Raw genomic sequence first — 27,844 nt, 5'->3', positions numbered from 1 at the left:
TATCTAGGATGGCCTTATATTTTTAATGTAGAAAATTGCATTGTTTCCAATATATGCCTAAATATCTTAAATGTCAATGCTTTATTTTCTGAAATACTAGGACTTTTTATATGAAAAAAATTAAAGATTATTTCCATAAAGTCATCAGAAGTAATTAGGGAATATATATACCCAATGCTTTTTAATTAGAAAAATTATATCATTTCCTTTAAGGCTATAAGAGATCCAACTGTATTTTTAAACCTAGCATTTTGTAAATCATGCTTTTTATTGATACTTGAAAATGTTACCAAATTCAAATATGCAAAAATATTCACTAACAGTCACTAGGAACTAATATAAGCAAACAGCATAATATCTTTTTTGATGGAACCACTATTAGTTAGAATATTCAAATATGACAGGTTTGAAGAAAATTATAAGAATGATGCAACTGAAAAGGAAATTTGGTTGTTGTGGTGGCAAGCAAAATGAAGATAGGAAAGCCATTCCAAGCAAATTTTAGACAAAATGTTTCCAAGGACAAAGATTAAACCTAGTTTCATATAAGCCTGTGAATATGCAATGATTCCTAAAAATGGATGGATATAATTTCTATAGCAGAAAATATTTTAAGACAACATATAAATTCTGGGATAATTTTTTTTTGTACCAAGAGATTCAGAAAGTCCAGAACAGTGCCTAAACTTCTGTGTGTTTGTGTGTGTGTATCTGTCTATCTATCTATCTATCTATCTATCTATCTATCTATCTATCTTCATGGACAAGTCTGATCTACAATCTCAATGAAGAAACACTGGCTTAGAAAATGCTGGATTCAAATTAAAGAACTAAAGTTGTGGCCAACATTTTAACAATATTGAAATGATAACTGGTAACACTGTACTGTTGTTGCAAGAATGTCATCAGAAAAAGCACCACCAGGACTCTGATACAGAAAAACTCTTCAGAACAATGTTCTGGATGGGATCAAATTTAAAGCAAAGCAAATGCTGGGTACATACGATAAACGAATTAGGCAAAAAAGAATACTGAGAGTGGATATTTGTTGAGAGTGATAAATATTTAAGATTGGCTACTTACTGGGAAAGAACAGAGTCAGTGGATGAAAGGAACAGTAAATTAGGACAAGCTAGGAGTCTGGCTGATAGAGGAAAACAAAGGATTAGATTTAGAAAAGAAAAATAATTTATTTCATTTCTTATATCAAAAATTACATCCTACAGACAGGTTTAAGAATTAATGGAAGACAAATTTACTGATGTATTTGAAGAGACCAACCTTCACTCACTCGTACACATACCCTATGATAGTACATATTATCTAATATTTATGTTTAATATAGTCCATGTACTTGCATCTTTTCATTGGAAAGGTGATAAAGACAATGCTATTCATTTTGTGAAAGTAAATATATAAAAGGAGTTAACCTCTTTAAATTTAACTAGAAGATTTTCATGAGTGATTTCTTTAGTCACAATATAAAATACACTTCAGGACAAAGGCCATGTGTCGATCATCATTAAATAAAAATCTGGTATTCAAGTTAAAATTTTCTCTGCTTACTCCTATTCAAGTAAAATATAAAAAAAAATCTTAGCTTAAGATTTAACTTTCAAATCTGAATTCTAATTAATTATGAGGGTACACTTATTGCTTCAGAAATGTAAAAGTAACTTTCAATACCAGTCTCTTAAGGATAATTGTTGTATGCCTAACAGAAAAAAAGGAAGCCTCACTGATGTTTCTTGCTGATGACACATGAATATCTGGCATTTTTCTCTCTGACAAAAGGCTGTGACCTAAAAAAAAAACACTGTGACCTAATGGAAGTTAATAGATAGACACTTAAGAATAGCTGACACAAGCTTCCTAGGCTCAAAAAGATTTTAAACCAACTGGACAAGCTTTATTTTTATATACTTTTCTAATTCCCATGCCCTGATCTATTTTTCCTTCTCTCCTCCAATTTTATCTAAGTAATGACAGAATACTGATTGGAGAGTTGAAAGTTTGCTTTATTTTCTAAATGAACACAGGTATTATATGCTTGAATATTTTAAATCTCACTTTCTAAAAGTAAAATCATTATTTTAGTATAAATCTCTTCCTATCACAGGATGCTGAGATTTTTATTTCCATCATTATTACCAGTGTCAAGAAACAAAAGCAGATGAAAGTTTCTTTAGACAAACTTCATAGCAGCCAAGTTGAGATACTGTATTTATCAACTGAAATGTCTACTTGTTATTCCATTTTCATCACACTGTTGTTCACTTCTCCCATTATATAAGCAGAAACCGTTTCTATGGATAACATCTAAATACACCAGAATCCCCAAAGTATATCTTTTCAGTGATTTTATCTGGTCATTTTTTAAATTAATTCAGTGGGCTACACTGTTTAAAAGAGGTTTATATTATTCAACTAATGGTTCTACTGTATTTGTTTAATAGATAAAGTTAACTTCCATTCCTTTAGACTGTTACTAGTATTATCAGATTTTCCTCAAAATCCTACATTTTTGGTTTTCACTTTTTTGGAAAAAGTAATATAAGGAAGAATTCCACAGCTCTAAACATCTATTGTTAGTCTAGGTAGGATATTTATTTTACTGTGAACAAAGGGTCTTCTATTTGTGATATAAAATGAATACTGCTTGTTTGGTTCTTCAATCTAAAAAGCAGCAAAGTAAAACACCATAAATTTAGGAATTTTTCCCTGGTAATTTTAAAACATCATAAATTTAGGAATTTTTCCCTAATAATTTCAGTTAAACTTCTTTATAACTTTCCAAAATAATTCTAAAACCATTATTAAGTAACCTTAAAAATAAAGAAGGCAACACTATACCACAGTCAATGGATAAGTAAGCAAAAGAAAAATTTCCGAAGTTTTGATTCAGAAAAGTTTTTTAAAAATTAACATTTAAAATACCCCAAATCAATCATGTTGGTTTTGCTGACTTGAAACCTTCTAAAAAATGTAATAGAAAAAATAAAATGAAATAAATAGAAGCAATAAATTCAATAAATCATAATTATCTTTACTGATTTGAGACATTTTCATCACAAATTCCTGAAACCCTTAAAAAGGAAATCTTCACATTTACATGTGCTCTATTTTATACTTGCTGCACCAGTTTGTTTCAGTGTTACTTATCTAAAACATGGTTTTTTGTTTTTGTTTTCACTGAATAAAACAGAGGATTTTAAATAATTGTAAAGAAAATTCTTCTATAAATTTTTATTAGTCCTGACTTGAACAGATCATATCTATTCAAAAAGCTTCCCTAAACAGAATCCTTTACTTCTCATAAATTTTTTACTCATTCATAGAATTATAAAGAAAAGGGCAATAGATACTGGGGGCAACAGAAGAATTGCAGAGGGAAAGGTTCTCAAAGATTCCATGGAGAAGAGAATTGGATGTAAGGAAATCTATGATTTGTGGAATAAAAAGGTATATTATTTTATAAGAAGCTATTATTATCTTTTTTCCCCCTTCTGATCAGAAACCCCTTTATGAAAGCCACACACTCACTCACTCCTGAAAAAAAAAAACTGCAGTTAACACACAGAATTTCCACACAATTTCAGGGGATTCATAAATTACCCAAACCCGTGGTATCTCAGATTAAGGACACTTGTAGTTGTAAAAGCTCTCTGACCTAACTCAAAAGGATGACCTTATAAAAGCACTAGGCTTATCAACCACTTTGAATTCCAAAATAAATTTATCAGCATTTTACTTTAAAATTTCGAACAGTAAAACATAATGTAACACCTAACGATGTATAATAAAATTAATTATAATCTTAAAAGTTATACATAACATGAAATAGAAACGTGTCTTTAACAATTACTATGTCTAAGTGACTACTTTAATGATGCATTATCTTTTTAATTCATGTATCAATCACATGGAAGTTCTAGGTAAAAATGTTAATGTATTTGGGTATCACTGCTAACACTTCTAATTATTGGGGAAACACAGTATTTGCTTAGTAAAGAATAAACCAAGAAATTTTGAACTTTGCAGATAATAAACTATGCTACTTAAAGGATCCAACTGTCAAAATCATAATCAGCATTTTCCTTAATTACACTACTAACGAAATACACCTGCAAAATATATCCCAGCTTCTCTTATTCCTACTCAACCTTTATTATTTAAGCATATAATAATACATTTCAATAAGTTCTCATTAGTAATATGCTAGCAGTAGTGGAATGACCCAATGTACCGGTTTCAATAGTCTTATAGTCAACTTATCATGAAAACCTGGAATTTACACTGAGTTTTGAAAATCTAAGTGTGCAACAGATGCCTTTAAAATATTACCTCCAATCAGGAGTTTCATAAATAAACTGATATATTTTTAAATATGGTGGTCAGTAAATAGGAAAATGATTAACTAAAGAATATATTAAAAGCCATGTCTCTCAACTGTCCCATCATCTGTACTATTTTATTAGAAATAACTTAAATTTTGTTGTTTGGAATAATAAGGGAATCATATGGTATTTCTTTATTTTTTAGAAGTTCTTTTTTTTTAATGGGTCTAATGATCTTTAGGAATGAACCACAAATCTAATTCAAATGTATTTTCTCAAATTCACCTTAGTGTAGACCAATAATTAGTCAATACAACTGGATATAATATTAACCAGAAAATTTTAAAGTGGTTAATAATACAACCTATGTCTTTATACACATTGCATATTCAATTTTGATAATCCCTAAATGATTTTCAGTGATAAAAGCCCTGAAACATTCAGATAGTTGAGAGATGTGGTTAAAGTGACAAAGCAATAAATCAAGTTTCAGTTATCCATGACAGAAGATGGAAATAGTAATCACTTGGAATCTTGAGTATTATATTCAGTTTCTCCAGCTGAAATCTGGCTGAGCCGCTTGCTAGATCCCCACAATTTTCGAGAAAGCTGACCTGAACGCATCTGTTTAAGGTAATCCAGAGAAATGAACAACAGATGTGATTAAGAAAAAAAGAAAGAAAAAAAAGAAGTGAGACTGATATATAAGACACTGATTTTGTAGGATGCAGAATGTAAGAATGTAAGTTTTGTTAGCAGAATCATTCATATTAACATTTTAATGATTCTCGATTAATAATAATTAAAGAAAGGCTTCTCTATACCAATTGTCTTTCAACTGAGAAAGTTCTAATGCCAATGTGTAAATTTTAAAATTGAATGCCCCAGTTTGTCCAAATTATCAGTCCTTTTCTTTATAAATTAAAGAAATATATTTCACAGTTCATTAAAATAATCTTCTGAATTTTACTTTAGCTAATAAGACACATAATTTTGAGGATTTTCTCCTTTTATATTTAAAGTACTATTGATGCTAATCACAAGGCTAATAAGAAGTACAATAATGTTCTGATGGAAACAAAATAATTTTAGAGTATTTTGATATAAGAATTTCAAAAAATGACATTTAGCAACAAAATGATAAAATATAATTTAGAGAACAAGTATAGCATAAGCTCTCTGAAGGTGAGAATCACATTTGTTCACCATTAAATTTGTACCACCTAGCACGCTTCTCAGCACATAACAATTATTAATTAAATATTAATCCAATCGGTAAATAAATGCCCCTCTAAAAGTGCTTATAATTCTAGGTAAGGCAAAAAAGAATCCATGTGGGACACATTTCTCAAACTAACAATATGACTTGTTGGAATTACTTTCCCAAGTATAATCTATTTTTTATTTGTCTGCCAGCCTTTTTTAATGGTTACCCTTCTCTAGGGTACATTTATTAAAGGGATAAAAAAAAAAAAACCAAGCCTCATGCAAAGACACTTTAGCATGCTTGTTTTGCATTTTCATTTCCAGAAACATTATTTCCATTAATCTATTATCACTTTACCATATGATTAATAAATATGAATTTCATACTGACAGTGTAATATACAAAACTGATACATGGCTTAAAGTACACATTAATCAAGACTTTGATCTTTTATGATAAATTTAGATCTTTACATAAAGATCTTTTCATAACTAAAGCTTTAATCATACTGTCATATGGAATTATATCTTAATTATGCAAGATTCTAAGTATTTGATTATGTACTAAAGTAGATCCATACTTCAACTGATACATCCAAAGATGTAAAACAGATAAAAAATACTTTTATTCCAAATCTGCACACAATTCAGATTCTATGTGTTGTAGACTACATAAAACTTTCAAGGAGGACAAAAAACTTACTTAATAAACAGTACAAAACACTGATTTAAGCCTACAAAATGAAGTTGCTTAGGTGTTTTTGTTCCAATCGATTTTTAAAAGAAAAGTGTGTGCACATAATGGTCACTTCATATAAAAAAATTCAGTAAAATCAGAAACTGAAAAATTACTTAAGGTGGGGAGATGCAGGCAAATTTAAAGGGCACGTGAGTAATCCACAGAAAGTGAAACATACTCAAAGAGAAAAAATGCCTAAAATGTTTTAAATGTAAGTGAAATACCGAGATACAGACTTGCTGACATTCTTTGGGGGACTGTTACAACTGAAGGTAAATGGTGCAATCACTTTAATTTAATAAGACCTCTCTTTTGTTATAATAATATCCTGAACAGGTATAAGAACTGATGAAAACTTAGCAAAAAGGTTCCTATGACCCGTGGTAGATTTATTAAAAGCAGTGACACTGTGTTATTCACCAATGACTTCTCTTGAAACAACTACTACAGATGCCATATTTTAGATTTCTCAGAAAAGACTGATGGTATCAATAAAAATTGATAATGCTTAATTTGACTCTATGTAATACAATTAACTTTCTAACAGAATCACTATATTACTTGGAGTATAGCCACGAAGTTTTCTAAGGAACAGTATCAGATTTATGATATCTGAATGTTCAGTAATTGATAAACCACTGGCAAATAAGTTTACAGTAACTACAGGAAACTCACCGAGAATTAGGATATTATATGGGGATATCTGTAGTTCCAAGTAAAAAAATGATGCTTTTACAAAAGGATAATTGACATACAGTCATACTGGTATTTACTGAAATTAAAGTAAATAGTTTTATTGTTTGAGCCTGTATTTAATTTTTTATAAAGGCTCTTATTTATTAAAAATCCAAGTCGTGTCTTGAATCTAGATTTGGAAAGACAGAAAATAAAAGAACTTTCTTATTCATTTAGAGGACAGAAACTGTCAAATGTATGCCTTCAATTGAAGCATAATATAAACATCACTCTTGAATACTAGCTTTATCGCCTTTTCATTTACTGCCCTTTGAAAAATCAAATTTGGTTAATTTGTTCATCCATAATGGAGACTTCTGATTCAGCTGGAACAAAGGAGAACCAAAGGAATCCCCAATAGTACGGGAAAAGAAGTTCTTGATGCTATGTTTTACCTCAGCTGGCTTGCCAACACCCACTACAATCAATTTGCCATCTTCTAATCCTACAAGAATATGGCTGTATTCTTTGGTTACACAAACACAGTGGATAGGCATCCGCATGGCTAATGGATTCATGCTGAGATTCAAACTAGAAAAGAAAGAAAATACACACACATAATTACATGGATACATAACGTATTCATGGAATTTAATACCTGGAAGATAATTTAATGATCACCTGGTTCTCCATTCTAATTTTACAGATGTGTAACTTAGATTCAGAAAGGTTGAATGGCTCACACAAGGGCCTACATTATAGCATTACTTAAAATACTTAATCTATCTTTTCTCATTCTCAACATCTGTTTTTCTTCTAACTATATATACAACCAAATATATATATTTTTTCTTCTAACCAAAATCTTCTCACTAAAAGATTTCATCTTGTTGATTAAAAAGCTAAAACAGTGTGCATGTGTTGGGGGGTAAGGTCAATAAAATCGGTCTATTTGCCTTGTCTTAGAAGATATATGTATAAATATATAATATAAAATAATACATAATATTTAAAACCATAAATATATGGTTATGATATAAAAACATAACTCAACTATGGAAAATATCCATGGCTTTTAGGATTACAGAATGAAGAATCCTCTGAAGTACATACTGTGTTTAGACTAACCTGCTATAAGATCTCATTCATTTTCCTGATTTGAGATTCTCTTAATAATACCCTGAGTAAAACAAAATGTTGGAAAGATATGATTCAAATAGGGATTCAGTGCTCTTCCACAGGAGAAAGAATGACAAAAATGAGAAGGGACATACAAAAACAGGGACGGGTGTTGGTACAGAAATGATTCTGACATGAATGTGGTAGGATAGAGCACAATGGATCAGGAAATGATTTATAAGAAAGGTTTGGGGGGAAAAAAAAAGAAAAGAAAAGAAAGGCTTGGGAGGGGCCAAGATAGTCTCAGTAGTGTAAGTAAGCCACAATAAATTTTTTAAAAATGGAAGAAAAGAACGTATTTGGGCATAACAAATACAAATACAGGAAATAACAGTGCTTTGTATACATAAACTAGTAAATACGAAGAATACAAAGCTCAAAAACGTATCCACTATTTAAACATCCTTTCCCTTCACTTTAATAACAAGACTCCCCACCCATTTTACACACACATACACACAATCATGAACACATACATTAGCCTTAAAAATACCTTAGTTTGTTTTACCCCAATTAAAAAAAAAATTAAACCCTAACTTTAGTTTGTAAAAATTCAAACTATAATTTAACAAATTTCTAAATCCATAATTGAGGCTTGGCACTATGAAATTTTTTTTCTGTTTTTTAAAAAATTTTACTTGTGGTAAAATATACGTAACATAAAATATCCTACATTTTAAAAATGTACATCTGTATTTCACTTACTAATCCAGAAATTCTTTAGCTTTCTCAATTTTTTTCAGAGTTACCAAAGAAAAGACATGTTCATAATAAATGATAAACCAAAAGATTAGAAATCTTTGATTCCTGATTTCCACTCTAGGCTGAAAGTATTACTACTTTTTCTTTTCCTTTTTTTTTTTTTTTTAAGATTTTCTTTTTAAGTAATCTATACAACCAATGCAGGGCTTGAACACACAACCCCAAGATCAAGAGTCGCATGCTCCATCAAATGAGCCAGCCAGGTGCCCTATTACCACCTTTTCTTAAGTGAGATTTCAACAATTCTTTATATTTACCTGTGGAGATCTCTTATGGACAGGAAACCTTGTAAACTGCCCGTGATAATGTGTTCTCCAGTGATACACAGATCTGATATTTGTTCTGTCAGGACTTGAGACCCTAAATACTTGCCATTTACAGAAAACAGATGTAGTGCACTCTTATCCTATAAAGTTAGATGAAAATAATTTAATGATCTCAAAATTTAATGATTTAATAATTTCAAATTTAATGTTGAAATAAACATACAGTTATGTATAAAGAGAGTGTGTAGACAATATTATTAAAGTGATTTTAAATCAGAAATAATTTCATACTTTAAGAAAATATTTAATAACTAAATAATTGCTAAGTAAACAATATTAAACAAGAACTCTCACCCCTCCAAAAGAATTAAAATCTCATCCAGTCTAAAAAACCCCGCATTCTTAACATAAAACAAAAAGATTCTCTTAACTTTTTTTAAAGCTATAAGGTTTTTTTTTTTAATTTTTATTTAACGTTTATTTATTTTTGGGAAACAGAGACAGAGAACGAGCAGGGGAGGGGCAGAGAGAGAGGGAGACATAGAATCTGAAGCAGACTCCAGGCTCTCAGCTGTCAGCACAGAGACTGACATGGAGCTCGAACCCATGACCTGTGAGATCATGACCTGAGGTAAAGTCAGTTGCTTAATTGACTGAGCCACCTAGGTGCTCCCCCTTCCCTTTTTTTTTGAGAAAGAGGGAGAGAGGGAGCATGTGTGGGGGAGGAGCAGAGAAAGAGGTAGACAGAGAATCTGAAGCAGGCTCCAGGCTCTGAGCTGTCAGCACAGAGCCCGATGCAGGGCTCGAGCTCACGAACCATGAGATCATGACCCGAGCTGAAGTCAGACACTTAACTGACCGAGCCACCTGGGTGCCCCTGTAAGTTTTTTTTTGTTTTTTTTTTTTTAACTTTTTAAGTAATCTCTACACCCAATGTGGGGCTCAAACTCACATCCCTGAGATCAAGGGTCTCATGTTCTATCAACTGAGCCAGCCAGGTGCCCCAAGATTCTCTTAGTTTTTAAATACCTTTATCATGGAAAGAAAAATAAACATAATTCATGGCTTGTTTTTTCATACCCAGGCTGTGCAAAAAGAATTTAATTTGGTTATAATTTCCACTTAAGTTTATGAAGTCCCACATAATCAGAAATTCTTTTTGAAATCATGTATTATATAAGTACATATAAATCCCTAAAACAAAATAATATCTCATAAATACAGTATAATATGGAAAGGAAAAGATGGGCTTATAGATAGTCTAGCCCTACTGTATGAAACTGTTATATACCTTGAGATTGGTCTTTTCTTCAATGCTGGAATAGATGACAATATGTCCTTCCCAAGATATCGCCAAATTAGGAACAGTGAGGAGTAGAGAACTCTCGCAAGGTGGTCGTAAAGTCCTCATGTACTGACCTTTCTGAATGGTATGTATAATCACAGTGCCATCCTACACAGAAAATATTAGAATAGGAAAAAAAGAAATAGAACAACACAAAAAGAAAGAGGGCCAGATAAATAAATACAGGAAAGGAACTCAGAAAATGATTATTTTACGAAGGCACATGTACCTTAGGAAAAATTCCAATCTTGAAATTTGAAATAGTCTTTTATTTCATAAAATGCCCTCTTTCCTTAACTTATAAGACCAATAAAATCCCAAAATAGAATCCAGTCTGTTTAAGTTTTTCTTTCTGGATTAATCCTACTTCTGCAAGTCATACACAAACAATAAAGAATTTCTATGCTTTTACCAATTCTAGAAAAAAAAATTATTTTTCCAATTTTAGCATATGTGCTTCTAAAGCAAGCATGAAAAGAATTTAAATTTAAATATTGTTTCACAATTTGTAGAAAAAACTAGCATTTCTTAAAGGTGAAATCTTACCCTTGATCCTGACACTGCCATGTCAAGTTCAGTGCTGATGCCAACACTCAATACCTCATCAGTGTGTCCATACAGAATCTGAAAGGGTTTCGATGCTAAGCCCACGGGAACACCTCCCTAGTGTTAAAACACAGAAACAAAGGTAATTTTCTAGTCGGCTATTTTCTACAAAAAGGCTTATACTATATTTAAATTGTCTAATCGCAAACGAATATTGCAAAACAAGTTCTTACTACTGCATCTATTTAGAGTAGTATTCATTCTTGTGATTTTCCTTGGATTCCTAAATTATTCCTGGAGAATTCCCAAATTCTCAGCCCCTTTTGAGGCTCTAAAACTTAAGCAGGCCCAGGCTCTGAGCTGTTGGCATAAAGCCTGACACGGGGTTTGAACTCACAAACTGTGAGATCATGACCTCAGACGAAGTCACATAACTGACTGAGGCACCAAGGTGCTCCTATATGGTTTTATTATAGGAATTCCAGAATGGTTCAAGCCTAGGAGAATTTTCAACATAATACATTAAGAGAAAATAAGAGAAAACTACAAATAAAAGAAGACAAACTGTGAAAAATAGCTAAAAAGGACATTATGGGAACTACTAGCAAAATTAGAACATGAACTGTGGATTAGATAACTATATATATTATATATTGTATAGGTGTTCTGATTTTGATAGCTGAACTGTGATTATATATAAGAATGACTTGTTCTTAGAAAATATACACTAAAGTGTTTAGGGGTAAACGAACACAGTATCTTTACTGAGAGAGAGAGAGAGGGCAAGGGCAAAGGGAGAGAGACAAAGGATCCAAAACAGGATCCCTGCTGAGAGCAGAGAGGCTGATGTGAGGCTCAAACCCACAAACCACAAGATCATGACCTGAGCCAAAGTCGGAAGCTTAACTGACTGAGCCATCCAGAGGCCCCAATATCTACAACTTTTAAATTGTTAAAAAAAAAAAAAAAAAAAGATGCTGGGAGCGAAAGACATTAGGAGAGAATAATAAGACAAATGCAAAAATGTACTATTTTTGTAACTTTTCTGTAAGCCACTAAAAAGCTACCAAAAGAAAAAAAAATCAGAAGGAAAGTAACTACTTAAATATCAAAAAAAAAAAACCCACAACCCAACAGCAATGTATGGTGAAATGCAACAGCAAATGGTATACTAAATGGCACAATGGTGAAGACACTTTCATCAAAATCAGACATAAGACAGGGATACTCACTATAATTTTCTTACTCTATTACACTAGCTAATAATGTAATAAGATAAAATGAAATCATTTTATTGGAAAAGATAAAGACATCCACTTTTACTTTCAGATCATATGATTATATATCTTATCTACTTTGTTATCAGAAAACCTAAAAGATACTAATAATTACAAGAGCTGGATAAGAAGATTTGGTAAACCAATTAGATAACTGTATAGAAATCAATAGCTTTTTTTTACACTAGCCATAATCATTTAGAGTAAAAGTGATTTAGGGGTGCCTGGGTGGATAGGTTGGTGGTTAAGCATCTGACTCTTGATTTCAGCTCAAGTTATGATCTCACAGTTCATGAGACTGAGCCCTGTGCACTGGGCTCTGCTGATAGTGAAGAGCCGTTTCGGGATTCCCTCTCTCCTGTCTCTCTGCCCCTCCTCCAGCTTGTGTGTGCTCTCTCTCAAAATCAAAAAGAAGTAAAAGTGGGGCGCCTGAGTGGCGCAGTCAGTTAAGCGTCCGACTTCAGCCAGGTCACGATCTCGCGGTCCGGGAGTTCGAGCCCCGCGTCAGGCTCTGGGCTGATGGCTCAGAGCCTGGAGCCTGTTTCCGATTCTGTGTCTCCCTCTCTCTCTGCCCCTCCCCCGTTCATCCTCTGTCTCTCTCTGTCCCAAAAATAAATAAACGTTGAAAAAAAAAAATTAAAAAAAAAAAAAAAAAGAAGTAAAAGTGACTTAAAGTCCCTTCAAAATAGTAATAATACAATAATCAGAAATAAATTTAAATAGGGGTGCTGGGGTAGGAGACACCGGTTAAGAGTCTAACTCTTGACCTTGGCTCAGGTCATGATCTCATGGTTCGTGAGCTTGAGCCTCACGTTGGGCTCTGTGCTGACAGTGCAGACAGAGCCTGCTTGAAATTCTCTCTCCCTCTCTCTGCCCCTACCCCACTCCTGCTCTGTCAAAATAAACTTAAAAAAAATTTTTTTTAAAGAAATAAACATAAACAAGTACAGAACCTAATGGAAAAAAATAATTAAAAGATTTTGTTGAAAAACATTAAAAAAAGAACAGAAACAAATATGGAAAGACACGTCCTATTTCTGGATAGGAATGATTATAAAAATGCCAATGCATACCAAATTAATATATAAATTAAATATAATTTCATCAAGACTAAGAGATTTGTGAGGAAGATATCGTTAAAATATTTTTTAAGTTCATATGGAAGAATAAATACTAATATAAGACTAGCTGAGAACATTTTTTATAAAGAAACATAGTGAGAGGAGATTTGTTTTACCAAATATTAAAATGAAAATATTTTGGTGTTGCTATAGAAACAAAATGGCAAATCTAGAAGAAGATCCAATTCAGTAGGTAGTCATTTATGCTGGCATAAATGACTTTCCACTGAAAGTAAACATAATAATACATTTTAATATTCTATATTATTATTGAATATATATTACATACTCTATATATTCTATCATATATATATATTTTTTAGTTTATTTTTGACAGAGAGAGACAGAGCACAAGCAGGGGAGGGGCAGAGAGAGAAGAGAGGGAGACACAGAATTTAAAGCAGGCTCCAGGCTCTGAGCGGTCAGTACAGAGTCTGATGCGGGGCTTGAACCCACGAACTGCGAGATCATGACCTGTGCTGAAGTCGGACACTTAACCAACTGAACCATCCAGGTGCCCCTATCATATATATCTATATATTATATACATAATACTCTTATTCTCTATTATGAAAAGAAAAATTAATTACCAAAGGATTGAAGATTAAAATGTAAAAAAAAAAAAGTTAAGAAAAATATTATAAGAAAATTTTTAGGTAATTATTTTAATAAATTTGAAGTAGAAGAAAGCCTGTCAAGTACAAAATCTAAAAGCCATAAAAAAGACACTTTACTTCCTTGAAGCAACGTCATAATGAGTATAATATGGCTGATAAAAATTATAAATCTGTAATTTCTAGTAGTCCCACCAGAAAGGAAGATTATTTAAATGTTGAACTAACCTGTTGTATTATTTGCCATATCATACATGTAGTGTCTCTCGAACCAGAAATCAAATGTATTCCACAATAATCTGTAGCTAAACAAGTAACAATATCTGTAAGAAAAAAGGAATCACAAAAAAATGAAATGGCATGGTTTTGCTGGAACAGAACTAAAAGGGCAATTTTAGTTCATGGTCAAACTATTACTAAATTGGTTGTTCTAGCAGGAGAAATGTAGGAACGGCAATGGAAAAGCACTGGGGAAGAATAACACAGGAAACAAGCATTTCTAAACTCATGTAGAGGATCTTTCTTTGAGGTCACCCAGCTTTGAGAGTTAAGAGTACACACAGGGCAGGGAAATGTCCATCAGAGTCCTGCCAGTGGGTTAGGAGGCTTGAAATGGATCCCCAGGTAGTTTTGATAGGCCTCTCTGCTCTCTTACTCTCTCATCCCCATTTACCTTCTACTCCCATTAAGAACTGAAATCCTGTGCAATATATGCCCCTAATCAAAAAAGTACATATTACACTGCAAATTCACACAATATAAAATACATTTCTACTAAAAGGTAAAAACCTGAGCTAAGTGGCATCTCAGGAGCCACTGGTACAGAATTAGTAGCAGACTCCCATTTCCCTTTTGTAATAGGTTTATCAGGAGGAAATCTACACCATGTCTTATTCTTATACTAAAATGAACAGCCTAAGAAGTACCAGGTTAAACCACATTCAATAATTTACCTCTTTCATGCCTAACTATTAACTAAGTAATAGGGCAGGTGATGTCTTCTTCAACAACGACAGATTTTTTTTTTTTAAGTTTTGTCTTAAAATTCTTACTTGTATCAACCAATTTTTTTAAAAAAGGCTTAGCCTAACATCTTTCAGATACTATGAAGCTGTATTTAATTTATATGGTATTTAGTATACCCCAAAACATTAAATACTCTTAAAGAAAGCATATCATGTTCATAACATTGCTCTATCAAAAAAAAGTTCACTCAGCTTCAAAGGTAAATACTAATGTTTTTTATAAGGAGGATGTACTACTTTTGTAGTTAGAAGACACAGGGAAACTTTGCTTTTTTGGGAGAAAAAAGTTAACACTTACCCATGTGTCTAATATTGTGTGAGATAGTTTTGCCTTTTGTAAGTGACATCACTTGAATGCTATTATCCCAGTGTCCAGCACTGAAAAGCAACTTTGCATCATGTGATACTATGAATAGCTTAGAAGTTATTTCCAGCCCTGGAGCAAAAGGACCATTCATACTACGCTGAGTTCTGTAAACATAATTAAATATTAGACTTTTCCATAAAAGACCATTTACACCGATATCAACTATTTTTTAAATCTCTTTAAAAAAGAAATAAAAATAAATCTCAACTGTTCAACTGAAATGACCATTAGTGAATGATAAAGATTTTCAGAAAAAATTAATCTTATTCATATTTTTCATCAAATAAAAATATACATAATAATAATTTCAAGGGTTAAGCTAAAGAAGTTGAGACTGGTGAAGGTGTGAAAAAGATTTAAATCTTGTCTTTCAAAGCCAATTTAGTAAGACTGTCGATTCTGTAAAATGTAGTATCAAACTATTAAGCACAAGAAGGATATGACAGGATGAGGAACTGGAAATCAACTCAAACCAGAAATCTACCTCATAAGCAGTTAAATGTGTATCGAACAATATTCATGAAGATAATTCTTCACTCAAACCAAAGCAAGCATGTTGGTTTTATCTGTTTCCCAGTGAACTAACTGTGAACTCAGTCAACCCAGATTTTGCAGAAAGATACAAAGAAGTGATTGCACTTTAGCGTGCATACAGAGAATGAGGGCCAATTCTGACAGTTCAGCTCTAGAATTTTATTATTCAGTATCAATATGCTGAAGGTATGCTTTGTGCCAAACACAAAGAGTACTAAGACCTATGTGGGATAAGAAGGAAAAAAGACATTGCTCCTAATAAACAGCTCAAATAACTCTGAGTAAGGGAAACATCACTTTAACTTAAAATGTAACCTTTGGATACTTAACAAATTAAGGTAAATAATAAATTCTTCTTATATAAACACATAAGGCTTATTTATAAACAACACTGTACAATAAAAATAAAATTAAGCCTCAAAATTATTGCTAATGATTTGTTTCCCTATGATATTATATAAGTTGTTTTATCCTTAAACCAGTATCAAGTCAGGAAGAGGGAAAGAACAAAAGAGAGAAGGAGAGAGGGAAGAAAATCTGGAGGCCTACTGTATTACTATCAAAATGATACCAATCAATCTAGTTGTTTTTCCTGGCAATAAGGTACCAGCTGCACCTGTTTTGCTTTAAATGTTCATTTACTTACTTTGGATTTGTCACAGTTTGATCTTTGATGAATGTAAAGTAATTAGAAATGTTTCTGTCATAAGGCAGCCATCCATGGGTTCCAACAACATAATTCATGCTTACTGTTATCTGGAAGAGAACATATGAAGACAAATATGAAATAAAAGATTAAAGGAAGCAGCACAGAATAACCAAATGCTCACATGATGTTAGCATTTATCATTTAGGGAGTAATGTGGGATTGTGTACTTAAAACACAAAATTCATTAGTCCTTTTTAAGATTTATTTTTAAGTAATCTCTGAACTCCACGTGGGGCTTGAAATCACAGCCCCAAGATCAAGAGTCACATGCTTTGCCAAATGAGCCAGCCAGGCATCCCTCATTAATTACATCTTAATTCTTAAAAAGAGTAGTCTTAATACTAATAAAGTCTTAAAATGGAAAAAGTCATTTCTTATTTTTATCTTTTATGTTATTGCAAGAAAAACTGTCCAATGAATCTTTCTTTAGTGAGAGAATTTTCGTCATTTCTCAAACTGTATTAGCATTTTAGTTGGCAGTCAGAAGAAATTAAGGGTCAAGTCTTACCATAAAAATACGACATATTATATATAATTTAGAACATAAATCAGAAGTACAATTTATGACAAATTGTTAAGAAGGTCTCTCATCTTAGTGACAGTAAGAGTGAACGTTGTTTTAAAAATGAAAAACTGGGGCGCCTGGGTGGCTCAGTCGGTTGAGCGGCCGACTTCGGCTTAGGTCATGATCTCGTGGTCTGTGAGTTCGAGCCCCGCGTCAGGCTCTGTGCTGACAGCTCGGAGCCTGGAGCCTGTTTCAGATTCTGTGTCTCCCTCTCTCTGACCCTCCCCTGTTCATGCTCTGTCTCTCTCTGTCTCAAAGATGAATAAACATTAAAAAAACAAAAAATGAAAAATGAAAAACTTTCCCCCCCTTGATTATAAAACAGATTAAAAAAAAGATAACTTAAAGAAATGCAGGTATTAAAGGTGAAATCATAAGGATTCCATCATTGAAAAGCACTTTCATTTTCTTTTGTTTATCTTTCTAGATGTTTTTCCTAAACAAACACACAATATGCGTAATTAGAAAGATAAGTCTAATTCTGGAATCTCTACTGTTCACTATGCTATACTCTGTTTTTATAATTTGTACCTGACAAAATGAGAATAAGACATACCTAAGTTTGGTCCATGTGCCTGTCCCAGATCCAAGATCCTTTACTTGCTAGTTCTATGACTTCGAGCAAATTACCTTTCTTTTTTTAAGATTTATTTATTTTTGGGGTGTCTGGGTGGCTTAGTTGGTTGAGTGTCCAACTTCAGCTCAGGTCATGATCTCATGGTCTGTGGGTTCAAACCCTGTGTTGAGCTCTGTGCTGACAGCTCAGAGCCTGGAGCCTGCTTCCAATTCTGTGTCTCCCTCTCTCTCTGCCCCCCAGCCCCCCGCTCATGTTCTCCCTCTCTCTCTCTCTCTCAAAAATAAACATTAAAACAAAAAGATTTATATTTGAGAGAGCGAGCACAAATGGGAAGGGCCAGATAGAGAGGGACTGAAGACCCTAAGTGGGCTCTGTGCTGACAGCAGTGAGCCTGATGCAGGGCTTGAATTCACGAACCATGAGATCATGACCTCAACCAAAGTCTGACGCTCAACTGACTGAGCCACCCAGGTGCCCCTGAGCAAATCAGCTATGAATTTTAGTTTCTAAACTATAGGAAGGAAATAATAATGGTGCCCATCTAACAGGATTAAATTACAAACTTCGTGTAAACTACTCACTAACATCTCCCGCATCTATACCTTCCTCAATTCTGTATTATTTCTCATTTTTATTACTTATACTGCCTTATGATATATTGTAATATCTAATAAGATGTTACATCCTATTTTTCTGGTATAAAATTTTCTGGTTTTAGGACACCTGGATGGCTCAGTCAGTTGAACGTCTGATTTTGGCTCAGGTCATGATCTCACAGTCCATGAGTTCAAGCCCCGCGTCGGGCTCTATGCTGTCAGCTCAGAGCCTGGAGCCTGCTTGGGATTCTGTATCTCCCTCTCTCTCTGTCCCTCCCCCAATCGTGCGCGCGTGCTCTCTCTCTCTCTCTCAAAAATGAATAAATGTGGAAAAAAAGATTAAAAAAATAAAAATAATAAAATGTTCTAGTATTTTCACATCAGAATTACAGCTAACTACTTGAACATTGCTATGAAACTAGAAGAAAACCACAAGAAAAACATCTGGAAAGACCACAAATACATGAAGGCTAAATAACATGCTACTAGGCAATGAATAAGTCAACCAGGAAATAAAAGAAGAAATTTAAAAAATACATGGAAACAACTGAAAATGAAAATACAACAGTCCAAAACCTCTGGGATCCAGCAAAAGTGGTCCTAAAAGGGAAGTACAAAGTAATACAGGCCTACCTCAAGAAGCAAGATCATTTATATAAATAATAAGAATCTAACCTTATACCTAAAGGAGCTAGAAAAAGAACAGTAAATGAATCCTAAAGCAAGCAGAAGAGGTGAAATAATAGATAAGAGCAGAAATAAAAGATATAGAAACTAAAAAAAACAATAGAACAGATCAATGAAAACAGGAGCTGGTTATTTGAAAAATTAATTGATAAACCTGTAGTCATACTATTCAAAAAGAAAAGAGAAAGGACTCAAATAAATAAAATCACAAATGAGAGTGGAGAAATAACAACCAACATCACAGCAATACAAACAATTATAAGAGAATATTGTGAAAAACTATACCCCAACAAACTGGATGATCTGGAAGAAACAGATAAATTCCTAGAAACATATAAATTACCAAAACCAAAACAGGAAGAAACAGAAAATTTGAACAGACCAATAACCAGCAAAGAAACTGAATCAGTAACAAAAATAACTCCCAACAAACAAAAAACCCATGACCAGATGGCTTCACAGGCAAATTCTACTAAATATTTAAAAAAGAGTTAATACCTATTCTTTTCAAACTATTCTAAAAAACAGAAAAAGATAACAACTTAATTTCATTCTATGAGGCCAGCATTATCCTAATTGCAAAACCAAATAAAGATACCATATAAAAGAGAAATATAGGCCAATATCCCTGATGAACATAGATGCAAAAGTTCTTTAAAAAATACTAGCAAACCAGATCCAACAGAACATTAAAAAAAAAAACATTCACCACAATCAAGCTGGATATTCTTGGGTTGCAAAGGTGGCTCAATATTCACAAATCAACCAACATGATACATCACATTAATAAAAGAAAGGAAAAGAACCATATGATCATTTCAATAGATGCAGGAAAAGCATTTGGCAAAGGACAACATCTATTTATGATAAAAATAAATGGAAAGATATTCCATGCTCATGGATTGGAAGAAAAAATATTTTTAAAAAGTCATACTACTCAAAGCAACCTACAGTTTTAATGCAATCCCTATCAAAATGTCAACATCATGTTTTCACAGAACTAGAACAAACAATCCTCAAATTTTTATGGAAACACAAAAGAGAAAAGCAAAGCTGGAGTCATCACAATTCCAGACTTCTAGTTATATTACAAAGCTGTAGTAATCAAAATAGCATGGTACTGGTACAAAATAGACCCACAGATCAATGGAACAGAACAGAAAACCCAGAAATGAACCCACAACTATACGGTCAACTCATCTTTGATAATGCAGGAAAGAATATCCAATGGGAAGAAGAATGTCTCTTCAGCAAATGGTATTGGGAAAACTGGACAGCTACATGCAAAAGAATAAAATGGGACTACCTTCTTATAGCATACACAAAAGTAAATTCAAAATGGGTTAAAGACTTAAATGTGAAACCTGAAAACATAAAAATCCCACAGGAGAACATAGACAGTAACTTCTTTGACATTGGCCACAGCAACTTCTTTCTAGATATGTCTCCCGAGGCAAGGGGAACAAAAGCAAAAATAAATTATTGGGACTTCATCAAAATAAAAAGCTTCTGCACAGCAAAGGAAACAATCAACAAAACTAAAAGGCAACCTATGGAATGGGAGAAGATATTTGCCAAGAACATATCTCATAAAGGTTAGTATCCATAATATATGAAGAACTTAATAAAATGGAACACTCAAAACACCAAATAAACCAATTAAAAAATGGGCAGAAGACATGAATAGACATTTTTCCAAAGAAGATACACAGATGGCCAACAGACACATGAAATGCTCAACATTACTTATCATCAGGGAAATGCAAATCAAAACTACAATGAATTATTACCTCACACTTGTCAGAATGGCTAAAATCAACAACACAAGAAACAAGAGGTGTTGGTGAAGATGTGGAAAAGGGGGACCCTCCTGCACTGTTGGTGGGAATGTAAACTGGTATGGCCACTCTGAAAACAGTATGAAGTTTCCTCAAAAAGATAAAAATAGGACTACTCTGCCATCCAGCAACCACACTACTAGGTATTTATCCAAAGAATACAAAAGTACTAACACAAAGGGATACAAGCACCCTGATGTTTATAGCAGCATTATCTACATACCATAACCAAATTATGGAAATAGCCTAAATGTCCATCAACTGATGAATGGATAATGATGGAATATTATTCAGCCATAAAAAAGAATGTAATCTTGCCATCTACACAGACATGGATGGAGCTAGAGAGTATTATGCTAGGTGAAATAAGTCAGAGAAAGACAAATACCATATGATTTCACTCATATGTGGCATTTAAAAAACCAAAGAGCAAAGGGGGAGAAACAGATAGAGGGAGAGAGGCAAACCAAGAAACTATGGAGACCAAACTGATGGTTAGCAGAAGGGAGATGAGTGGGGAAATGAGTGAAATAGGTGATGGGGATTAAGGAGTATACTTGTTGTGATGAGCACTGGGTGATGTACACAATACTATATTATACACCTGAAACTAGTAGTATACTCTATGTTAACTAACTGGAATTTAAATGAAAACTTAAAAAAATTTTTTGACTCTAAAAATTGACCAAAAGCAAAAAATAAATCAAGATACATTGACAGAAAAAAAAAAAGTATATTACAGTTAACTACTTGAAATAAAAGCTGTGTATCTAGAAGATATATTTTTTATACTCAGTCAAAATAATTCCATAAAAATTGTCTTTATTATCTAAAAAGTCTTTAAATTTTTTTTATTTTCTCATTTTTTAAAAACGTTTATTTATTTTTATTTTTGAAGGAGAGAGAGAGACAGAGTGTGAGTGGGGGAGGGGCAGAGAGAAAGGGAGACACAGAATCTGAAGGGCTCCAACTCACGAGCAGTGAGATCACGACCTGAGCTGAAATGGGGACACTTAACTGACTGAGCCACCCAGATGCCCCATATTTTCTCAATTTTTTTGATGAGTTGTAATGTATACAAACATAGCAGTGAGAAAAAGCCATAAATCTACTTACCAGTAACTCAGGACTGCCTTGAGACATAAAAGAGCGAGACTGATTTTTGGGGACAATGGCCTTTATTAGTGGAATACCATCACTAATTCCCTATAAAATAAAAGACGGAGGCTTAGTGGCTGGTTCTGTTATCTTTATTAGTTACAAGTTATTGAAAACTTCTATTTCTTTAAACAAGAATGAACCGGTAATACAGCATTTTACTCTATCAAAACATATCATTTAATTAAAATGTAGGAAAGGAGAATCACTATGCTGTACTCTTGAAACTAATATAACAGTGTGTGTTAAATGTACTTTAATTCTTTAAAAAGGCTAAAAAATGTAGGAAAGGAATTATATACCATGTTTGGATGGCATACTTGAAACTTCTCAAACCCATCATTTTCTTGTATTCTACTACTTCACTGTGAAACAGATGCAGATTTCAAGGAGTATCAACCATTTAAACAGCCAGTGATTTAGAATCTTTCCTTTTACCTTGCCATACTGGCATTAATATAAAGTAGAAAATATAGACCATATAAGAGTACATTGCTCAAATAAGTCAAATGAGACAACTGGTTATATTCTATAGAATTTCCTTTTGGGTTTAACTTTCAAAACACAGATCTATCCCATTAACTGAGGCAATCTCTGTAAGCTGTAACAATAGGACGAGAAAATAAAGAGCTCTCAGAAAATTGGCATTTATCTTATATAATGTGAAATGGAACAATGATTTGAATTAAGTTTTGTGACAGTGGTTCATAAATTATACCTAACATTTATTAGGTAAATTATAACTTAATATTATTCGGTATATACTATGTACCAGGTGCTATTCTAAGAGCCTCATATGAATAATCAATGATAAACTATAAAAAGTTAGTGCCTACCTTTTCTCTTCACTCTGTAGATCAAGAAAAGAACTTACATTTGAACAAGCATAAATGAAAATGGTGTCTGAAGAAAACTATTTATTAGGCCCTTGCTTTCACTGCTACCTGTTTTCTTCACCATTTTAACTAGGAAGAGATGACCTATAGAGACCTTTTTTCATATGAATGAGTGGGGAAATACCTTCCCCTATGATGATGTAAAGGGATTAACAAATTATTAGTACCCAAGGATATTTACTGTGTTTTTTATCCTGCTCCAGATACTGGTCCCGAGGATAGCTACCCTGTGACACAGTGGGTACAGAGAGGGACAGATGTCACTGCAGTTGCAAATGCAACTTGGAATGTATTATTCTATAAAAACAAAGTTGCACATGATTAGACATGGTGAAATCATTTTATCACCATTGCATAATAAATATAGTATTACATGTCCGTCAGATTATAGGATAAATAGGGTTTTATGGTTGCCCTATGTGCAGTGGAGAGTTAACACAGAAGGATTGAGACAGCTCTTTTTAATTTTTTTTATTTTTTTAAATGTTTGTTTATATTTGAGAGAGAGCGAGAGAGACAGAGCGCTAGTGGGGGAGAGGCAGAGAAAGAGGGAGACACAGAATCTGAAGTAGGTTCCAGGCTCCAAGCTGTCAGCACAGAGCCTGATGCAGGGCTCAAACGCACGAACCTCAAGATCATGACCTGAGCCAGAGTTGGACACTTTAACTGAGCCACCCAGCCATCCTGAGACAGCTCTCCTTAGAAAGGCCTTCTTGTAAGGTCGGCCCTTGGCTGGTATCTGGGAACTTGGTGGGCAGAGTTCCTTACACTGATATAAAACTTGTCTTCAATGATAAAAGTGGCTCATTATTTCTAGATTATTTGTGCAAACAATATGGCTTGTGCTGAAGATGTGCTTTTGTACTTGGAGTCTAGAATTTTAGCATGTGCTAAGCAGAGGTTGCTCATGTTACCAGCCTCCAATAAAAACCCTGGGTGTTGGGGTGCCTGGCTGGTTAAGTTGGTAGAGCATGTGACTCTTTATCTCACAGTTGTCAGTTCTAGTCCCACAATGGGTGTAGAGATTACTTAAAAATAAAGTCTAAAACAAAACAGAACAAAACACAACACCTGCCCTGGGTGGTGAGTCTTTAATGAGCTTTCCTGGTAGACAAATTTGTTTTCACATTTCATTATCTGTAGAATTAAGCACATCTTATGTGACTCTACTGGGATAGGATTAATTCTTGGATGCTTGTACCTGGTTTCCCCTGCACTCCACCCCATGTGCCTTTGCCCTTTGTTGATGTTGTTTTGTATCCTTTCACTGTAATAAATTTTAGCTGTGAGTATAATAATAGGTTGAATCCTGTGAGTCTTTCTAGCAAATCACCAAACCTGAGGGTGGTCTTGGGGACCCAGAACACATCTGGGAATTAGTCATCATCTTTTTTTTTTTTTTTTTTAGTAAGCTCTTTGCCCAACGTGGGACCTGAACTCATGACCCCAAGATCAAGAGTCCCACGCCCCACCAACTGAGCCAGCCAGGTGCCCCAAATTAGTCATCATTTCTAAGTACTGTTTCTATTTATGCTGAATTTCAGGCAACTGACTTAGATACTTTGGGAAAACAACTGATTCTGGGGAGTTTGTATTATTAAACACTAAATAACTATCTCATTAAACATGAATTTAAGAAAGGAGTGACAAAGATTAATTATGAAGTGCTTTCACAGACATGTGAAAACATTTACGTTAAAATACCGCAGAGCTTACTACAACATTGTTCATTTGAGTAAAAGTCAGTTTAAAGCTAACTATAACACACTTAAAATTTGTTATACCAAATTATCAAAAAATTCTTTAAAGACTTCCCATGGTACTGAACCTAAGAAACACATTATAATGATGCTCTGATGCAGGGTTTGACAAACTAGGCCTATGGTTGAAGTCCTGCCTACCACATGTTCTATAGGTTGTAAGTTGAGAATGGTTTTTAATTTTTACTTTTTTTTTTTAACGTTTATTCATTTTTGAGAGACAGAGACAGGGCATGAGCGGGAAAGGGGCAGAGAGAGGGAGACACAGAATCTGAAACAAGCTCCAGGCTCTGAGCTCTCAGCACAGAGCCTGATACGGGGCTTGAACTCACACACCGTGAGATCACGAACTGAGCTGAAGTCGGATGCTTAACCGACTGAGCCACCCAGGCGCCCCAATTTTTAAATGGTTATATTTTAAGTGGTAATTATGTACCTACATAATATTCTTGATTTTGACTTTGGATTACAAAGTCCAAAAATATTTACTATCTGGTTAAATTAAGAAAAGTTTACCAAACTCTACTGTATTGCATGAGTTACTGCTTGTTCCACACATCTCCAAGCTATTCTTTTTTTCCCCCCAAACTATTCTTAATAACATTTTTTTGAGAGAGAGAGAGAGAGGGAGAGACAGAGAGGGAGACAGAGAAGAGAAGAGATGCATGCGTGGGGGAGGAGCAGAAGAAGAGGGACAGAGAGAATCCCAAGCAGGATCCCTGCCCAACACAGAGCCAGACATGAGGCTTGCTCTCACAACTGTGAGATCATAACTTGAGCTGAAATCAAGGATTGGATGCTTAACTGACTGAGCCACCCAGGCACCCCTTCTTAATAACATTTCATTATCATTTTTTCTTCTTGTCAAGAGTCAATATTATCTGTCCTAACCAAATTCACAGGTATAAATGCATTCATATTCTGAACCATGCTAAGTAATTCAACATGTATAAACATTTGAATTTAAAGCACTCTTTCAATTATAGCATTAACTACCTTGTTTACTTCATTATTCCTTCTGATATTAGCAATTAACAATTTGACTTGCTGGGCCATATTTTATAAATATGCAGACACTGTAATTAAGAGTTATTTCACACACCCTCTACCTATCATCTCAGCTGTCGTAAAAAGGAATTTAAATCAAATTATTTATTCTTCCTTGTCAAGAAAATGTAAAATAAAAGAAAGCTAAGAGAAACATTTCACACTACCACTCAGCGGCAAACAAAACTCCCAATAAGATTGTTTTAAAAATCCTGGATGCCTAGGAGGTTCAGTTGGTTAAGCATCGGACTCCTGATTTCAGCTCAGGTCATGATCTCATGGTTTGTTGAGTTTGAGCCCCGCATCAGGCTCTGCACTGATGGTGCAAAGCCTGCTTGGGATTCATTCTCTCTCTCTCTCTCTCTCATTTTCTCTCTCTCAAAATAAATATATTAAAAAAAATAAACAATAAAGAAAAATTGTTTTAAAAATTCAAGAACATATTATTGCAACATTATTTATGATTTTGGACTAAATATTTATGATGCCCCTCCCTATAGAGAATAAAAGGAGCATTGAGGTGTACAGAATTCATAGAGAAAATGCTTTGATATTACCAAGTTTATATTACCTCTATAAAAAATGACTTGAGTTCGGAGAGGTGCTGAAATAGGTTCAGGGTTGAAGTGTCTGTTTTGGCCTGCTTCTGCACTGCTTCCTCTGCTGACAATCTAGGAGGATGTGGTTCCTTCAAAATAATTTTAAGAAAAATAATTCCGTAATTATATTAAGACATATCTTACTGTATTCTTTCATACATACTGGGCTCTAGTTACAACAGATTATATACCATGCACTGTTGACAATTCTAGGCCATTGTTCAGAGTACTCCCCTCAGCAGAATTCCTACTCTTTTCATTTCTAAAGAAACCCTACTTCTACTTTAAAGATTTTCTTACTGATGTCTATCTTGAATTTCTAAGCCAGAATTAATTATTCTCTTTGATTATCTTCACCAGCATATTACTTTGTTTAGTATTTTATTTGTTACTTATTTCTAATTTGGATTACATACTTGTTTATGGTCTATCTTTTCCAACTAGGCAATAGGTATCTATCTTTTTTTTTAATTTTAAGATTTTATTTTTAAAAATAATCTCTACACTTAATGTGGGGCTCAAACTCAAAATAGCAAAATTAAGAGTTGCATGCTATTCTGACTGAGCCAGCCAGGGGCCCTTAGGCAACAGGTATCCTTAAAAAAATTTTTATTTTTATTTTTAGTTTATTTATTTTTAAGAGACAGAGAGAGAACCAGCAGGGAGGAGTCGGGGCGGGGAGGGGTCGGGGGTGGATAGATCTGAAGCAGGCTCTGTGCTACCAGCAGAGTCTGATGAAGGACCCAAACTCATGAACCATGAGATCCTGACTGAGCTGAAGTCAGACACTTAGTCAAATGAGCCATCCAGGTGCCCCAGCAGTAGGCGTCTTAAAGTCAGAAAACAAGTCTTACTCATTTTTGGATTTTTGATACCTGTTATATTGAATATGACAGAGGCTTAATAAGTATTTGGTAAAATTAAATGAATTGCTCAGAAGTCAAAATTTACATGGGTGAATCCTTATTTCCTGAAATAAGATAGAAATGTCAATACTATCAGAATCCTATTATACATATTGCTGCATTTGTTTTCAAATAAATTATTCTTCCTTAACTTTAATGTCAGAGACATAGAACAGTGTTACCTTTATAAATAAGAAGTAAACGGCAAATCAAATTAACATGCAAAAGGCATAGTTAAAATGCAGAACAGAATTCCATCTATAGGGGATTTTTCTATCTCCATCACAAAATATTCAATTATAGAAAATAGTATGACAGCTATAAGTACTTCAATAGTACTCAATTAGCTCTCAATCCATATATTAGTCACTTTATTATTAAAAAAAAAAGTTTTTAATGTTTATTTTGATAGAGACGGTGCAAGTGGGGGAGGGATAGAAAGAGGGGGAAGAAAGAGAGAATCCCAAGCAGGCCCTGCACCTTCAGCACAGAGCCCAATGCAGGGCTCGAACTC

The 27,844-nt window shown here is 33.7% G+C and overlaps 1 protein-coding gene and 1 long non-coding RNA gene across 8 annotated transcripts in view; both read right to left on the bottom strand.

The window, feature by feature from the left end:
- Positions 1 to 4,545: 4,545 nt before the first annotated feature.
- NBEAL1 (neurobeachin like 1) overlaps positions 4,546 to 27,844 on the bottom strand; it is a 164,982-nt gene continuing 141,683 nt past the window's right edge. For 3 of the 7 annotated variants that reach the window (XM_053215575.1, XM_053215577.1, XM_027053017.2), the window contains 9 exons: positions 26,398 to 26,514; positions 22,082 to 22,171; positions 16,640 to 16,749; positions 15,391 to 15,563; positions 14,296 to 14,390; positions 11,056 to 11,172; positions 10,456 to 10,617; positions 9,156 to 9,304; positions 5,101 to 7,548 (listed from right to left, as the gene is read on the bottom strand). In XM_053215575.1, the coding sequence (XP_053071550.1) occupies positions 7,275 to 7,548; positions 9,156 to 9,304; positions 10,456 to 10,617; positions 11,056 to 11,172; positions 14,296 to 14,390; positions 15,391 to 15,563; positions 16,640 to 16,749; positions 22,082 to 22,171; positions 26,398 to 26,514 (1,287 nt within the window). In that variant the 3' untranslated portion in view covers positions 5,101 to 7,274. Of the gene's footprint in view, positions 4,962 to 5,100; positions 7,549 to 9,155; positions 9,305 to 10,455; positions 10,618 to 11,055; positions 11,173 to 14,295; positions 14,391 to 15,390; positions 15,564 to 16,639; positions 16,750 to 22,081; positions 22,172 to 26,397; positions 26,515 to 27,844 lie in introns of those variants that run through there. The other 4 variants (XM_053215576.1, XM_027053013.2, XM_053215578.1 and 1 more) reach the window with 3 other exon arrangements.
- Positions 12,012 to 13,844, bottom strand: LOC128314106 (uncharacterized). Its single transcript, XR_008295526.1, has 2 exons — positions 13,002 to 13,844; positions 12,012 to 12,761 (listed from the first exon to the last, which is right to left on the bottom strand). It is a non-coding gene; the product is annotated as an uncharacterized LOC128314106 (long non-coding RNA).

Source organism: Acinonyx jubatus, chromosome C1 (genome assembly GCF_027475565.1).
Source record: "Acinonyx jubatus isolate Ajub_Pintada_27869175 chromosome C1, VMU_Ajub_asm_v1.0, whole genome shotgun sequence".
NCBI classification, from domain to species: domain Eukaryota; kingdom Metazoa; phylum Chordata; class Mammalia; order Carnivora; family Felidae; genus Acinonyx; species Acinonyx jubatus.
This window is presented reverse-complemented; position numbering and strand designations above follow the sequence as displayed.